A 17,996-nucleotide genomic window follows, 5' to 3' on the forward strand; every position below is an offset into this window, starting at 1 on the left:
TTTTTGAACAAGGGGGTTACAACAGTGGTTTTCCGATCATCTGGGACTTTCTCTGACTCCCGTGATTTTTGAAAGATCACAACCAATGCCTCTGCTATTTCCTCAGCCACCTCCCTCAACTCTAGGATGTAGCCCGTCGGGTCCAGGAGATTTATCAATTTTTAGATCTTTGAGCTTTTCGATCACTTTTTCTCTTTTGTAATGGCTACCATACTCAACTCTGCCCCCGACTCTCATTAATTGTCTACCTCCAGTACAACTTAGTTACTATTATTATTGGCTATTCTTTGCAGGTGATTATTTTCCATGAGTCTGAGAATAACCGATGAAGCTGTCTTGGGAGTTGAAGGAGCAGTTGGGCATTTATCATGTGGGATGTCCAGTCATGTATTATTTCAAGTCATGCCTGGTCCTTTTCCTCTGCGTTTTGTCGTTGCATCTCAAAATGCTGAGATCTCTCCTACATGGGTATACCTCCATCTGGTATATCCATGCTTTGCTTTGAGGTCATAGCTGCATCATCTTCTGTTGTCTTTTAATACATACTTGACATTTATTTTCCATTGTCCTCTGCTGTGTTCTTCTCTGACTGAGCTAGCAGAAAACCTTTTGGGGAAGCCTGATATCTGATATCTTGTTTCAAATGAACTTTTGTGGGAATTGCAATACATGTGACTGGGGAATGCACTCAGAATTAGCATAAGCTTAAATCTGCATTATGTATGCACATAAGTGTGTTCACTGGACAATTGCGGATAAAGTAAGTGCTACCACTTCCCTTTATAGTATTTAGCAAGTAGGTTCTTATCACCCTGAAGAAGGGCTTATGCCCGAAACATCGATTCTCCTGCTCCTTGGATGCTGCCTAACCTGCTGCACTTTTCCAGCTCTACCCTGTTCAATGTGTTGATCTCATTCTGTAAGTCAATGTCAGAAGTTGTAGGGGGTCAGAACAGAGCCTTTGGGAAGGGCCCAGTCAGTAGTAGAGTTTCAGATTTAGCAGTGTTAGATTTTGCTACATGATATCTTTTGCTTTGTGATCATGGGGACTTGCAAAGTTGTTACCAAATCAGTGTTTTAACGCTAATGTTAATGCAGTACTCAAAACCACAATCGCTCTGGATAAATGAAAGCATCCCTATTTTTATAAATGATAATTACATTTACATTACTAGAGGGGGGAAAAGAAATTTAAAATTTGCATACTGATTTTCTTTTCCTTTTTTTTGTATAGCCTGCATCTGCCAGGGGAATTGGCATTCAAGTAATTCACAGGTGGAATCAAATCCCCAAGAAGCGACCTCTGCTAGTTCAGAAGTATGAATTTATTTCTAAATGAAGTGTATATTTTATATCTTTGGTAAGATAAAGCATGTCGGTGTGAATTTATACAGATTTAAATGTTTGTCACTTGTGGGAGGAGTAAGAGAAAATTTCAGAAAGTAAAGATTTTTGTACCTGGAACAGTCTAAGTATAAGCAGAGGGAAGGAAAATTGGCAGAGGACAAAGAGAAATAATAGCCCTTGAACTGTACAGTACACTCAATTTCACTATTATTTTTAAATGGGAAAACTGCAAACTTTTTAAAGAGGCAAAAGAGAGCAGGAACTCTTAGGCTATCTGCTTAATATGAGTTTTTGAGATGGTGCTGGAATCCGTCGTCATGAACAGAGGGATGATCACTTGGAAGGTATGTAAGCATATGAGAAAGTTGCCGTGGTTTTGTAGAGAGATCCACAGACGTGGTTATTAGGCAGTTTACTATGTGTTGTCTGTGTAGACTTTCAGAAGGCATTTGATGAGAGTTTTGCATGAGAGGTCATCAGCAAAAATAAGAGACCTGGAATTGGAGATAATCTTGTGATATTGCTTGGAAGTTAGTTTTGGAGAAAGAAAGCAGGGATAAAAGGAATGTTCTCAGCTGGGATGTAACTAGTAGTGATCCCCCACAAATCCATACTGAGGTGCAGCGTTTCATCATGTATTGAAGAATGTTAAAATGGTTCAGAATGTTGTATCCCCAGTTTTGAAGATTGCATTATGATAAGAGGTACATTAGGGTGTGTACATAGCAAGAAGTTGCAAGCTGGGGGCACTATCTATGGGAGCTGGAATTCATTGTGTGCAAAGATAAAGGAACACCATTTTAGATCTGAGAAAATTAAATGGACTGTGAATTGTGAGAAATTATTAGGATCTTTGGAAGAGCAGGTGCATTTAGCTGTTACGTGCCTGAGCTTGTAGCAAAATAGTTAATTGACTGTTGACTTTTACCTTGAGCAGGTTGGAATATAAAGTTAGTGGGATCTTTGCCTCAGTTGTGCAGAACCTTGGTCAGATCATAGAGCTGTATAGCACAGAAACAGATCCTTCGGTCCAACTTGTCCATGCCAACCTAATCTAGTCCCAATTGCCAGCCCATATCCCTCTAAACCTTCCTATTCATATACCATCCAGATGCCTTTTAAATGTTGTAATTGTACCAGCCTCCATTACTTCCTCTGGCAGTTCATTCCATACACACACCGCCCCTGCATGGAAGTGTTGCCCCTTAGGCCTCTTTTATTTCTTTCCCCACTTACCCTAAACCTATGCCGTCTTGTTCTGGACTCTCTAGCTCAAGGAAAAGACCTTGTCTATTTACCCTATCAATACCCTTCAGGATTTTTTTTAAACCTCTATAAGGTCACTCCTCAGCCTCTGATGCTCCAAGGAAAACAGCCCCAGCCTCCTATTTGGAGAATAGCCTATTTCTGTTCCTACAATCAGCCCACCAGGACTGGCCTGCCATTCTAGATCATGGCTGATTGCCTCCATATTAATACCATTTTCCTGCATTATCGCCATATCACTTAATGTCATTAGTCTCTAAAAACTGATTTATTTCAGTCTTGAACCTTCCCAGTGATAGAATCTCCACAGCCCCTTGGGATAGGCGATTCCAAACATTCATCACCTCTTGAGTGAAGAAATTTCTTTTCATCTCCGTCACAAATGGTCTACTTGTTATCCTGAGATTATGTCCCCTGGTTCTAGAATCACCAGCCATCAAGCGCATCCTACCTATTTTGCTTTGTCATGTTCTGTCAGAACTTTTTAAGTTTCAGTGAGATCACCTTTCATTGTTTGCAACTCTAGAGAATCAAGATCCAGTTTCATCAATCTGTCCTCCTAAGACAAGCCCACCATCCCAGGGATCAATCTGGTGAACCTCCATGTCAAGTATATCCTTCCTTTTGAAACGGGGACACAAACTGTATGCACTGTTCCACATGTGACTCAACAAGGCTGCAGCAAGAATCTTTACTTCTGTCCTTAAATCCCCTTGAAATGTATGCACAAATGCCATTTTCCTTGCTGCATCTACAAGCTAGTTTTTAGTGACTTGAGGATAAGGCCATCTAAATTCTTTTGGACATCATTTCTCAACACCCCCTGCATTTGAGAAATATTCTGCCTTTTTTGTTCCTATCAAAGTCAGTAATTTTGCACTTGCAAGCTATTTCATCTGTCATGTTCTAACCTGTTCACTAAGCCTGGCCAAACTCTTCTTGAAAGCTCCTTGCCCCAACTCTCAATTCATACCTAGTTTTGTGTCATCAGCAGATTTGGAAGTATTGTAATTACTCCCTGCATCCAAATTAAGATTGTGAATAGCTGTGGACTGAGCATAGAGCCTTGCAATGCCCCACCAGTAACAGCCTACCACATGTGATCTGCTTATTCCTACTCTCTACTTTCTGTCTGTTATTGAATCCTCAATTCATACCAATGAATTCACCCAATGCCACATGCTCTAATTTTATTTACTAACTTCCTGTGGGACCTTATTAAAAGCCTTCTAAATTATAAATGACATTCCTTGGTTCTCCTTTGTCTATGCTGTCACAGAAATCTTAAAAATGTGACACCTGGATTTGGAGATCCATTTGTGATATTTGACTCACTGTTCCTCAAATAATGATTATTACCTAGTGCCAGTGTCCTGCCTTTTCCCCATTCATTTGCACATTATTTTTATCCAAACAGTTGTCCAGTGCCCTCTTGAATGCCTCAGTTGAACCACCTCTACCATACTTCCTGGTAGTGCATTCCCACAGGTGTAAAAGTTAGTAACATCCTCAAAAAAGCTTTGTCAAACATAATTTTACTTCCATATTTTCATGTTGATTCTGTTCAATGTTGCCAATTTTTGCTAAATATCCTGTTACCATTTATGATAGATTTTAACTATTTTCCTACTACAGATATCAAGTTAACCGAGCTGTAATTCATCTCTCCCTCTTCCTCCCTTCACAAATGGCAAGATTACTTTTGCTAATTAGAACAAAAAAAAGCAAAGAAAATTTACAGCCCAGGAACAGGCCGTTCAGCCTCCAAGCCTGTGCCAATCCAAATCAACTGTCTAAACCTGTCGGTCAATTCCTAAGCATCTGTATCCCTCTGCTCCCCACCTACTCATGCATTTGTCCAGACACATCTTAAATGAATCTACCGTGCCTGCCTCTACCACCTCTGCTGGCAGCGTGTTCCAAATGCCAGCCACCCTCTGTGTGAAGTACTTCCGCATGTATCCCCCTTAAACTTCCCACCTTGCACCTTGAAAGCGTGACCTCTCGTTATTGAATCCTTCACCCTGGGAAAAAGGCTGTCTCAATCCACCCTGTCTATACCCTTCATGACTTTGTAAACCACAATCAGGTCCCCCCCTCAATCTCCTTTTTTCTAATGAAAATAAACCTAACCTACTCAACCTTTCTTCATAGCTAGCACCTTCCATACTAGGCAACATCCTTGTAGACCTTCTCTGCACACACTCCAAAGCATCCACATCTTTTTGGTAATGTGGTGACCAGAACTGTACACAGTATTCTAAATGCGGCCGAACCAATGTCTTGTACAATTTTAACATGACTTGCCAGCTCTTATACTCAATATGCCGTCCAATGAAGGCAAGCATACTATATGCCGCCTTGACCACTCTATCCGTCTGTGGAGCAACCTTCAGAGTACAATGGACCTGCACTCCCAGATCTCTCTGCCCATCAACTTTTCCCAAGGCTCTTCCGTTTACAGTATAATTCACTCTAGAATTAGTGAATTCTTGTCTAAATTCATCACCTCACATTTGTCTGGATTGAAAACCATCTGCCACTTTCCTCCCAACTCTCCAGTCTATCTATATCCTCCTGTATTCTCTGACAGTCTCATGCTTTCTGCTACTTCACCAATTTTCGTGTCATCTGCAAACTTGCTGAAGAGTGCCCTCTTCCAGATTATTTATGTATATTACAAACAGTAGTGGCCCCAACACTGACCCCTGTGGAACACCACTGGTCACTTTTCTCCATTTCGAGAAACTCCCTTCAACTATTACTACTCTGTCTCCTGTTGCTCAACCAGTTCTTTACCCACCTAGCTAGAATACCCTGCACACCATGTGATTTCACTTTGTCCATTAGCTACCATGGGGAACCTTATCAAACGCCTTACCAAAGTCCATGTGTATGACATCAACAGCCCTTCCTTCATCTATCAACTTGGTCGCTTCCTCGAAGAACTCATTAAGTTGGTAAGGCACAATCTCCCCCGCACAAAACCATGTTGCCTATCATTGATAAGCCCATTCTTTTCAAAATATAAATAGATCCTATTTCTTAGTACCTTCTCCAGCAACTTTCCCACCACTGATGTCAAGCTCACTGGTCTGTAGTTACCCAGAATATCCCTACTACCCTCCTTGTACAAGGGGGACAACATGAGCAACCCTCCACATCTTCTCTACTTATGTCAATGTGATCAAGACTAATCAAACTTCTATCTCTAATCTCAACATTTATCATGTTCCTCTCCTCAGTGAACACTGATGCAAAGTAATCATTCAGAATCTCACCCATTCTCTCAAGTTCGTTACACACAGCCTTCCTTTGTTATCCTTTAGTGGACCAATCCTTTCTCTAGTTGCCCACTTGCTCCTTATATTAGAATAAAATACTTTGGGATTCTCCTTAATTCTGCTCGCTAAAGCTATTTCATGACCCCTTTAGGCCGCTTGATTCCTTGTTTAAGACTTGTCCTACTCTTCTGATATTCTTCCAGGGCCCGTTCTGTTCTGAGCTGCCCAGACCTTATGTATGCTTCCCTTTTCCTCTTGGTTAGTCATACAATTTCTCCTGTCATGCACGGTTCACGAATCTTGCCCTTCCGATCCTTTGCCTTCAACGGGACATGCTTATCCTGCACTGTCTTTAACCTATCTTTGAAAGCCTCTCACATCTCAAATGTAGACTTCCCTTCAAATACCTGTGTCAGTCCACATTTTCGAGCTGCTGCCTAATTTTGATATAATTGGGCTTGGCCCAGTTTAGTACTCTTACCTTAGGGCCACACTCATCTTTATCTACAAGTATTCTAAAACTTACAGAATTGTGGTCACTGTTCCCAACGAAATCCCCCACCGCAACTTCTACCACCTGGCCTGGCTCATTCTCCAGTACCAGGTCCAATATGATTAGATTAGATTCCTTAGTGTGGAAACAGGCCCTTCGGCCCAACAAGTCCATACCGACCCGCCAAAGTGCAACCCACCCAGACCCATTCCCCTACGTTTATCCCTTCACCTAACACTAGGGGAAATTTAGCATGGCCAATTCACCTAACCTGCACATTTTTGGACTGTGGGAGGAACCCGGAGGAAACCCACGCAGATACAGGGAGAATGTGCAAACTCCACACAGACAGTCACCTGAGGCGGGAATTGAACCCGGGTCTCTGGCGCTGTGAGGCAGCAGTGCTAACCACTGAGCCACCATGCTGCCCATTCCCTTGTCAGACTATTGACACACTGCTCTAGAAAACTCTCCTGGACACTTCTTACAAATTCTACCCCATCCAGACATCTGATGTTAAGTGTACCCCAGTCAATGTTGGGAAAGTTAAAATCTCCCATCACCACTACCCTATTGCCTCTACATCTTTCCATAATCTGTTTATCTATTTGTTCTTCTACCTCATGCTCACTTTTGGGATGTCTGTAATACAGCCCCAACAGTGTAACTGCACCCTCCTTATTTCTCAGCTCCACCCATAATGCCTCACTACCCAAGCCCGCCATAGTGTGCTCCTTTAGCACCGCCGTGATATTGTCCTTGACTAGCAATGCAGCTCCATCCCCCACCCTCCCCTTTTTACTTCCCTCCCTGTCCTGTCTGAAGCATCTATATCCAGGAACATTTAATTGCCAATCATCATGCTCTTCCTTCAACCAAGTCTCTGTGATTGCAATAACGTCATACTTCCGGGCACCAATCCAAGCCCTAAGTTCATCTGCCTTACACACTATACTCTTTGCATTAAAGTAGATGCATTTCAGGCCACCAGTTTTTTTGCGCTCATCTGCTGTCTGCCTACTCTTTCCTTTATTAATTCTATCTTCATAATTCTTACAGTCTCCATCTCGCTGCCTACTCGTTCTCTCTTCTGGTTCCGAGCCCCCTACCACATTAATTTAAATCCTCCCCAACGGCAGTAGCAAACCTCCCCCAAGGACATTGGTTCCGGTCTGGTTCAGATGTAGACCATACATTTTGTAATAGTCCCACCCTCCCCAGAACCAGTCCCAATGTCCAACAAGCCTTGAAACCATTGCAGCTGAGCAAATGTACAAATGCAACTGCGAAATCTTGGAGTAAAGAATTAATTTGCTGCCTTAAGGCTTGATCTGTTGGCTCTGTTTACAAAGTGTTGATATTACTAATAATGTCTTATTTTGCTTTTCAGTAAATTATTGTAAATTCCATTCTTTTTTTCTTCACTCTAGATACTTGCACAAACCCTACCTCATTGGCGAGAGCAAGTTTGATTTGAGAATTTATGTGTACGTGACCTCTTATGATCCTCTTCGGATCTATGTGTTTACAGACGGCTTGGTCCGTTTTGCAAGCTGCAAGTAAGTTCAAAAAGAGCAAGGTTAGAGAGAGGAAATGGATAATCACTTACTTGTAATTTGTGTCTGCAGGGGCTTGTGATGTAGTTGGTCTTGCCTGAAATGCTAGTCTCCTTTTCTCAAAGGCATTGATATCTTTAAATTAAAGTTATAGAAAATATTTAAATTCTTATAAACCTGCCTCACCAACTTGAGGTGGAATTCTGTCCTAAAAGGATGACCTCTAATATTTGAAACTTATAGGAAAGGTTTAGAAGGATATGAGCCACGTGCAAGGAGCTGGGATTAGCGTTGATGGACATTTTGGTCAGCATGGCCAAAGGGCCTGTCTGCATGTTGTAGGACTCCTGTGACTCTCCTCTCGTAGTTCTGCGCTTGCTCGTCAAAATAAAGATCCTTTTTCCTTTCACAGATTCTAAGAGCCTAAGTGTTTTTGATACTTTGATTAGATCACTCCACGTTTTTCTAAAATCTAAAAAGAAGCCATGCCTGTCTAACCTGTCCTCATAAACAACTTGCTCATTCCCAGCGTCAATCTAATAAACCTGAATAGTCTCCAATAGTGAGTTTTGAGAAGATTTTTAGCTCAGGTTGAGCTTCTGGATGTAGGTTTGCTCGCTGAACTGGAAGGTTTGTTTTCAGACATTTCGTCACCGTACTAGGTCATGTCATCAGTGAGCCTCTGGATGAAGCACTGGTGGTATGTCATTCCAACTAGAACTCTATCACACTGATTTGGATCCCATTTACCACCCCCTGAGAAAAAGAACAGGAAATGATGTTACCACATGAAATTACATCACCAACCCAAGGAAACCTAAACACATAAATAGAAAGCGGGCCGTGCCACCAGTGCTTCATCCAGAGGTTCACTGATGATGTTACTTAGTATGGTGACGAAATGTCTGAAAACAAACCTTCCAGCTCAGTGAGCAAACCTACATCCAGTCTCCAATATGTTCACAGTCTTTGCTAACTAAGGCGATCAAAACTACACTCATGCATTAGGATGTTGGTGAAATGCTCTCCATTTGCCGGATGATTCCAGCCTCAACAGCATTCTGCACTTCCAGTACTGTAATAGCTGTGCAGTGTTGATTGGTGTAATGTATAATATTTTAATTGTAGGTCCCTCTGCACTGTGGATAATATTATTTTTTTGTTCTGCTGCCCAGGTATTCGTCTTCCATGAAGAGCCTTGGTAACAAGTTTATGCACCTTACAAACTACAGTGTGAATAAACTAAATGCAGAGTACAAGCCCAACAGCGATGGAAAGCTCTGTCAAGGTCACAAATGGTAAGCATTTGGTCTACTGGGGCTCTAGCTTATGTTCACTTAACCCATTGTGTGTTACTACGAAGAGTTTCTTGATTAGGTTTTATGCTGCTGACTCTTTGTACCTTTGTAGTGTCTCAACAGCCCTTCCTTGGGTATTTCTCAACAGCAACCTAATTTCAAACTTTGTTGTTTTCTCACTCTGCTTTCTCTCCCCTTTGCAGCATATCTCATCTATTTTGTTTATGCTAAGATTGTGTACCTGTGAATTTTCTTTGGTTTTCTTACCACTCTGCACAATATCCATCTTCCATGTATTTTCATTCTACTGAAATTGAGACAGCATTCAAATCTCCTTGTCTCCCTTTTGTCTTCCCTTTTCTACAACCTACAGACCTTTTTCAAAGTACACCATTTCTGGTGTGTATAGATCAAAAGCTTTGTGGTTCAGTTCATGGATTGAGTTGATGTTTCCCTGCTTCCCTATAGGAGCCTTAAGGCATTGTGGGCATACCTGAGTCAGAAGGGAGTGAGGACTGACCTATTGTGGGAGCAAATAAAGGATGTGATCATCAAAACCATTATTGCGTGAGTAATGAGAGGGATCTTAATGGGGAGCAACTGTAAACTTCAAGAATTAAAGATTGTAACTAAATGTAGTCCTCCTCAAACAAAGTTAGCACCCATGTCGTTTATGTAGTGAGGAGGAGAACTTTTATGTTGGATGTCCTTTTAAAAGTACATTTTATCAAATTGAACATTGAGAAGACTGAAGCTAAAAATTCTCCCCTGACTGCAACAACATATCCTATCCTGAATCTGTTTCTTTTTGTTTTGTCCAGCTGCTATCTGAAGCTAAACTGGTTGCTTTGCAGAATAATTGCTCTTTGTGACAGATTTATTTGATCGACACCTTAGTTTGTAGACCAAGGCTGCCTACTTTGTGATCTAACTTGGGTTCTCACCTCATTCAATCTAATGCCTTTATGATCTCCAGAATTGCCTATTCCAATTCTCACCTGTCTAACCCACTCCATCCTCTCCCTTAGTAAAAACGTCATCCAAAACCTCTCCTGCAGCCGACCCTGCATCAAAACGTACTATCAACCCTATCCATGCATCTCGTAATTTTATAGACTTCTATCACGTCTCCCCTCAGCCTCTTGTGCTCCAGTGAAAAGAAGCAGAGTTTTTTTTCACCTGTCCTAGTTCATACCCTCTAATCCAGGCAACATTCTGGTAAACCTCTTCCACATTCTCATTAAAGCCTCCATATCCTTTCTGTAACGTGGTGACCAGAACTGAATGCAGTACTCCACGTGTGGCCTAACAAAAGTTTTAGAAAGCTACAATGTGTCATCCTGACAAACGTATGAGGGGTATGGATAAGATAAATAGACAAAGTCTTTTCCCTGGAGTCAGGGAGTCCAGAACTAGAGGGCATAGGTTTAGGGTGAGAGTGGAAAGGTTTAAAAGAGACCTAAAGGGCAACTTTTTCACACAGAGGGTGGTATGTCTATGGAATGAGCTGCCAGAGGAAGTGGTGGAGGCTGGTACAATTGCAACATTTAAAAGGCATTTCGATGGGTATGTGAATAGGAAGGGTTTGAAGGGATATGGGCCCAGTGCTGCTAAGTGGGACTAGATTGGGTTGGGATATCTGGTCGACGTGGACGGGTTGGACCGAAGGGTCTGTTTCCATGCTGTACATCTCTATGACTGTATTATGCCACGTCAAAATCAGGTTAATTGAGAGGGGAAAGATTTTTAAAAGATATGAGGAGCATTTTTATACAACTTTTTTTTGATGGTTCACGTGTGGAAGATGCAGGTACAGTTACAGCATTTTAAAATATGTTTAGAATAGTACATGAATATGAAGTGTTTGGAGGGATATGGGCCAAGCACATGCATGTGGGACTAGTTTAATTTGCGATTATGGTCGGCATGGACTGGTTGAACCAAAGAGTCAGTTTCCATGCTGTTATAACCCTGCTCATAAGACAGTCCCCGTCCCTCCCCACCCCCCAAACAAATACATAGTCGGGGGTAAATGGGTCTGGGTGGGTTACTCTTTGGAGGGTTGGTGTGGACTTGTTGGGCCAAATGGTCTGTTTCCACACTGTAGAGATTCCATAATTCTATAATTTACTGTCTTGGGTCATGTTGGCAGGTTTAGATGGTAGTACTTGTGCTTCAGAACTGAAAGGTTATCTTTGTCAGATCTAAATATGTAAAGGTTAATTCTCCAGGATAATGTTGAAAGAATACTGTGTTTGATGTACTATCCTTTAGCCAAGACAGTCTCTTGTAATGTTTTAGGTAAAAGTGGAAGGTCCCAACGTATTGTTCAGAGGAGCAGAGAGTGCTTGAGTCCTGGGAAATGATCTCCGTTCAGCCAGTGTCTCCCAATAAAAGCCAGAATTTACTGTCATACACCCCTTTAGCAATTGCTTTTGTAACTGTCATATTTCAGAATACTTCCATCAATTAGTTGATCCATGCATGGTCTTATGTCCAGAGGGTTTAAATCAAATGTTGTCTTCAGATGGGATCAGAAACTGATAAACATTGGGATGAGGATGCAAAGCTGTAATTAGCCCTCCATTTTATAGCTCGGCTTTAGTTTTTGTAATCCTTGTGTTTATACATTTATAATGGAATCATCCTCTGTAGATCTGTTTTGCTGCAGTTGTTCTCTTCTTCCAGTGGTGATGCAACACAGATTCACATAATAATGTCAAGGGGAGCAAGAGATATTAAACAGGCGGGTAGGAAAGCAGTTAAGTGAGGTTAAAAAGGTGAGTTTTTAATGAAGAAGGATTTTGCGGGAGAGAGAAATATCAAGCTGCGACAGGTTTAGCAGAAGAGTTTCAGACTTCAGGGGTCAACATTTGGATTTTTAAACCTGTTATCTTAAATTTTTAATGTTTATGTATATCAGAGATCAGGGGAAGGGCAAGCCTGACTGGTTTTCTGGCACACTAAAATCTGATATTTCTGTCAGCCTCTTTAATAGCAGATAATCTTGTTTTGGAGTTAAAATTTCATTTTGTTTTCATTGGCGATTGTGCAAATCTTGTACAATGGAAAGATGGATTCTATCGTTTGACAAATTTGCATTGGTGTCTGCAGAATTAAAGCGAATGTGAGAAATGGTGTTTTATAGGGACTACACAGGATACCAGTTGGCAAGCAGAATGAGTAGTTATTTAATGGTATGGTGAACTCGTAATGAAGCATTAAAGACTGCATTATGATTTTACTGTATTAATTACTGATTGCTGAGTGGGCTCCATTTTGTGGTTTTTCTTCATAATTTGTATTGGTGTTATGTTGAGACACAGGCCATTCAAAGCAGATGTTTATACTTCACACAAACCTCCTCACACTCCTAAATTGCCACTTCTCACCTGGCCCCTTTCTCCTGCATATATGTGCTATAAGATTCAATAGCTTCTGCTTGGCACTGCAGGCACTTCCCTATTCTGAGCAAACTTGTCAATACATCCCTCCTAAAATTCTTTGATTTTTTTTTTAGTTATGCCCTCTTCTTGACTTGCCTATAGCACTTCAAACATTTATTATTAGGTCTTCATCACTTTGAACATAGTGAGGATCTGAAAGAATGCATGTTTGTTCTGTTTTTCTTTTTTCTAGCCCATGAAAATAAACTAGCCTCCCTCTTGCATCAAGCAGGAATTCAGCAAAACTAAAAACCTTTGTACTATGATTAATTGATTGGAAGCCCCCTCACTTCATTCCCTTGTGTATAGTGCAAAGTTTCCCAGTGGAATCCAGAAATAGATTACTATGAAATGGATCAACTGTAGAAAGAACATGTGATGCTTTCCAAGCTTAGGCCAGGAAATTGCTCTTAGACTCTGTCGAGGGGTGAGAAAGGCAGTGGGACTATCTAATAATGTAAAGCATCCACATAAGAATTTGGAGACTTTTTCTTTGAAAAGTTACAAATTCTTCTGTCTTTGGAAGGTAGAGTTGAGGTTTTTTTAAAAATTTAATCGTTATAACTGGTTTTGTTTTTTATAAATGATCTCTCTCCTGTTCTGCAGCTCTGAGTCTTACGTGAACAGCCAAATACATTTGTATGTACGGAGCCGTTACACTTGCCATGAGCTCTTTGGATTTGACATCATGCTTGATGAGAACCTGAAGCCATGGGTTCTAGAAGTGAACATCTCCCCAAGGTACCTGTATGATCATTTTGGTAATTAACCACCAGAGACATCAAATAGGAGCAAGACTAGGTCATTTGACCCCTTTGAGCAAAATGAAGTAACAGAAAGTTTATTATAGACACTGGCAGTAAATGTTGATCTAACCTATGAATCACAAATTTCATTAGTGAATAAAGAAAAAAAGTTTCAGCTGTTAGACCTAAAGCAGTAAAGACTAAACCTAACCTTGTGGCACAAAGCAGATTAGTTGCCCTAAGTGCGATACAGTGAGTGATTTTTTTTAAAACTACAGATTTTGGAAATCAGCAGCAAAGTTAGAAATTGTTGGAAAAGCTCTAGTCTGGCAGCAGCTGTAGAGAGAAAGCAGTTAACATTTCGGGTCCAGTGACCCTTTTTCAGAACTCCAGAATCGTTCTGATATGTTAAGCCCTAGCAAAACTGGAATCAGTCCATATCTCTGCTGGATGGGGTCATACCTAGCACATAGGAAGATTTGATGGAGATCAGTCATCTCATCTCTAGGACAGCTTTGGAGGAGTTCCTCAGAGTGGTGTCTGAGACCCAACCATCTTCAGCTGCCTCCTCAATGATCATCGCCCCCATCATAAGTGGGGATGTTTGCTGCTGATTGCACAATGTTCAGCACCATTCACAACTCCAGATACTGAAGCAGTTCGTGTTCAGATGCAACAAGATCTGGACAATATCCAGACAGTATTTACGCTACACAACTGCCAGGCAATGAATATCTCCAATTAAATGGTGTTGCCTTCACTGCATTCCCTGCCATCCACATTCTGAAGGTTACCATTGGCCCGAAACTCAGCTGGACTGGCTACAAGAGCAGGTCAGAAGCTAGGTTGGTGGGGAACAACTCTTCATTGCATTGCCATCCGAAGCTTCAAAGGAAATGAGTAATAAGTCTTCAGCACCATTCATATCTCCTCAGATACTGAACCAATCCATAACTAAATGCAACAAGATCTGGGCAATATCTAGCAAGTCAAGTGGCAAATAACACTCACACCACACAATTGCCAGCCAATGATCATTTGCAATAAGAGACAATATAACCAAAGCTCCTAACAGCCAATGGTGTTACCACCTGAAATCTGCTCTCTATCATAATCTTAGAGGCTATCATTGACAAGAAGCTGAACTGGACTTGTCATAAATATAGTGGCTACAAGAGCAAGTCAGAGTTTAAGAACCCTGCAGCAAATAACACACCTCCTGACTCCCCAGAACCTGTCCACCATCTACATCAGGATTGTGATGGAATATTCCCCACTGGCCTGGATGGATGCAGCTCCAACAACACTCAAGAAGCTTGACACCATCCAGGATAAAGCAGCCTGCTTGACTGGCACCACAAACATCCACTCCCTCCCCCACCAATGCTCACTCACAGCAGTGTACACTATCTACAAGATGCTCTGCAGAAATGTACCAATAATCCTCAGCACCTTCCAAACCCAGGACCATTTTCATCTAGAAGGACAAAGACAGCAGATACATGAGAAAACCATCACTTGCATGTTCCCTTTCAAGCCACTCACTATTCTGACTTGGAAACATAAAGCATTCCTTCGCTATCACTGGGTCAAAATCCTGGAATCCTCTCCGTCAGGCCATTGTGAGTCAACCTACAGCATATGGACTCCATTGGTTCAAGGCAGCAGCTCACCACAACCTTCTGAAGGGCAGCTATGGATGGCATAAAAGTTCTGGTCAACCAGCAATGTCCATGTCCCATGAGCAAATATTTTTTTAAAAGCACACCATTTATAGCATTTTTTTTTTAACCCAAGTGGTCTATGCCAGTGTTTGTGCTCCATTCAGGCTTTCATCTCCACTTCATTAATTGACCTTGCTGCTCCTTTCAGCTTTATTTAATTTTCTGGTTTCTCCTTAAATGAATCTGTGCTATTTGCCTCAACATTCTGCTAGTGACTTCCAGGTTAGGCAATGGCCTAGTGCTGTTATAGCTGAAATAGCAATCCAGCAACCTAGACCGTGTTCTGGAGAAACCAAAAGAACTACAAATACTGGAAATCAGAAACCTATTCTGAGGGAGGGCCAGTGGAAGCGTTAACTCTTATTTCTCTCCAGATGCTGGCTGACCTGCTGAGCTTTTCCAGCAATTTCTGTTCTTGTTTCGAATGTTCTTTGTGGGGTTCGTGCAACATGAATGGCAGACTAATTTGATCAATTAAGGTCAATTAAATGACTGTGGATTCAATTATGCAGTAGCTTATTTTCTTCTGTAACATGGTTAAGTGGAAGAGAGCATTTGGTATGCCTGATTAATCTAGGTCATTTGACGCTTCAAAGGTTAACCAGAAGCAAAATATCATGTATCACTTCTCCTTTTAATCTTGACAGTTCCACAGTGCATACAAATTAAGAGCAGGAGTAAGGCATTTGTTGTCTCAAGCCTGCTCGTCCCTTCAATAAGATCAAAGCTAACCTGGTTGTGGCCTCAGCTCCATATTTCTGCTTTCTTCTGGTAGCTTTTGAATCCCTTGTTAGTGAAGAATCTGTCAGCTTTCCCCAAAGCCTGTCCACCATGTATACAAGTTGGGAGTATGATAAATACTTAACTTGATGAGTGTAACACCCAAGAAGCTTGACTGTATCTGGGTCAAAACCCACTTTGTTGACACCACATTCACAAATATCTCCTCCCTCCCTCACTACTCAATAGCACCAGTATGTGTTATCTACAAGATGCACTACAGAAATTCACCAAGTCTCCTTAGGCAGCACCTTCCAAACTCTAAACCACTACCATCTAGCAAGACAAGGGCAGCAGATATATAGGAGTAAAGCAGTTACAAGTTTCCCTCCAATCTACTCATCATCCTGAAGGAATGGCGATATATTTCCATGTCATTAGTTCAAAATCCTGGAGCTCCATCCCTAACAGCATTTTCAGTCCATCTATATTAAAACACAAGGTTAATGATACTGAGCGCAAGTTACTGAATGCTTTCAACTAATGTTCAATAAAAATGCAATCTGTTGAATTATTTTAGAAAGTATTTATTTTTACCAAGGTTTTGCATATTTGTCAAGTCTTAATACTTTACACAATTAATTCATTTTACATAAGTGGACAAAGCTATTGCTCTTTTTATATTGAATTTATTTTATTGCTGAGTGAATGTAATTTTTATTCCTCTTAACCTCTTCCACTCAGCTTACATTCAAATTCTACACTGGATGTTATGATTAAGGGGCGGATGATTAGCGATCTCCTGAATCTGGCTGGATTCATTATTCCTCGTAGGGATGAGGTAACTCCAACCATAAAAAGGTAAAAAGGTGCAATCCTTTCCTGAAATATTTGCTGCATTGATGTATGAAACCACATGTTTTGTGATCAATGCCCAGGAACATGTGACAGCATTTTCAATTGATATTTCAAATGAAATGAACAGTTATATACTTTGTCATAAATACTTGTGTAACTATGTTGTTTCTTAGTTCCCTGAGTCTGTGGTTTGCTGCAAAAAGTGGTTGGTTTTATGTGGTGTTTCTTAGTGAATTGGTACCATTCCAGTTTGCTGATGAAACTACACCATTTGAAAGGGAGTTGGTATGGGGCCTCTTGTGGTGCAGTGGTAGTGTCCCTACCCCTAAAGCAAGAGACCCAAATTCAATCCTACCTGCTCCAGAGGCATGTAGTAATGTTTCTGAGCAGGTTGATTAGAAAAACAGGTTAATGAAGGGAAAAAATGGATTGGTAGGGAATCTTCTAGAAACAATTATTTGGGATAGAACTAAGAGTTCCATGCAGAAAGGTGGGTTGATTAGGAAATGTCAGCACAGATTAATAAAGGGGAAATTATACTTAACTAATTTGCTGTGGCTTTTATTTTGAGGACGCAGCAAAGGGTTGCTGAGGGTAGTAATGTTGATTATGGTCACAAGGAACTCCCTCAGCATTTGTTGCAGTGCCACACAGCAGACTTGTAAAGAAAGTTAGGAGTCATAATATAAAAGGGTCAGTAGAAGCAAAATCGGTGAAGTGATAAGAAACAGAGATTAATGGTCAACCGATTACTGGGGCTCGTGCTCTTCCTGATTATGTACCATGACATCCATGCTCATACCAAGATCCTATTTGTGAGGCAGTCCTCTTTGACTCTTCTGTACAACTGAAACTTGGAATATGTATTGCTGCCACCTCAAAGCTGTTGAGAGGAACTATGAACGCAGTCTGATAATCATTCTCTACATCAGCTGGGAGAGCATGCATACCAACATCAGCATCCTTGAAACAATCAGTAACACCATTATCGAAGCCGTGATCATCTAAAACCAACTTTGCTGAGTCGGCTATGTGCTGAGGATGCCTGAGTTCCAACCACCAAAGTAAGTCATGTTTGCCCATCTCAAGGAAGGCCTCGAATGAGAGGTGAGCAAAGGAAGCTTTTCAGAAGCTCCCTGGAGGCTTTCCTCCAGGAGTACAACATGGATGTCAACTCTTGGAAGATCCTCATTCAGTAGGAACAGACTTTGAGGTACCTCCTATATGAAAGGAAAGTATTAGTTGAGTACATCCGTCA

General features: G+C 41.2%; 1 protein-coding gene across 1 annotated transcript in view; it reads left to right on the forward strand.

Annotated features, from left to right (window-relative positions):
* Positions 1–17,996, forward strand: part of ttll4 (tubulin tyrosine ligase-like family, member 4) — a 106,584-nt gene that overhangs the window by 72,291 nt on the left and 16,297 nt on the right. Inside the window, exons 9-14 of the mRNA XM_072579948.1 lie at positions 1,235–1,317; positions 7,821–7,949; positions 9,122–9,244; positions 9,713–9,811; positions 13,297–13,431; positions 16,625–16,741. Of these exons, the coding sequence (XP_072436049.1) occupies positions 1,235–1,317; positions 7,821–7,949; positions 9,122–9,244; positions 9,713–9,811; positions 13,297–13,431; positions 16,625–16,741 (686 nt within the window). The remainder of the gene's footprint in view (positions 1–1,234; positions 1,318–7,820; positions 7,950–9,121; positions 9,245–9,712; positions 9,812–13,296; positions 13,432–16,624; positions 16,742–17,996) is intronic.

Source organism: Chiloscyllium punctatum, chromosome 10 (genome assembly GCF_047496795.1).
Source record: "Chiloscyllium punctatum isolate Juve2018m chromosome 10, sChiPun1.3, whole genome shotgun sequence".
Lineage (NCBI taxonomy): Eukaryota > Metazoa > Chordata > Chondrichthyes > Orectolobiformes > Hemiscylliidae > Chiloscyllium > Chiloscyllium punctatum.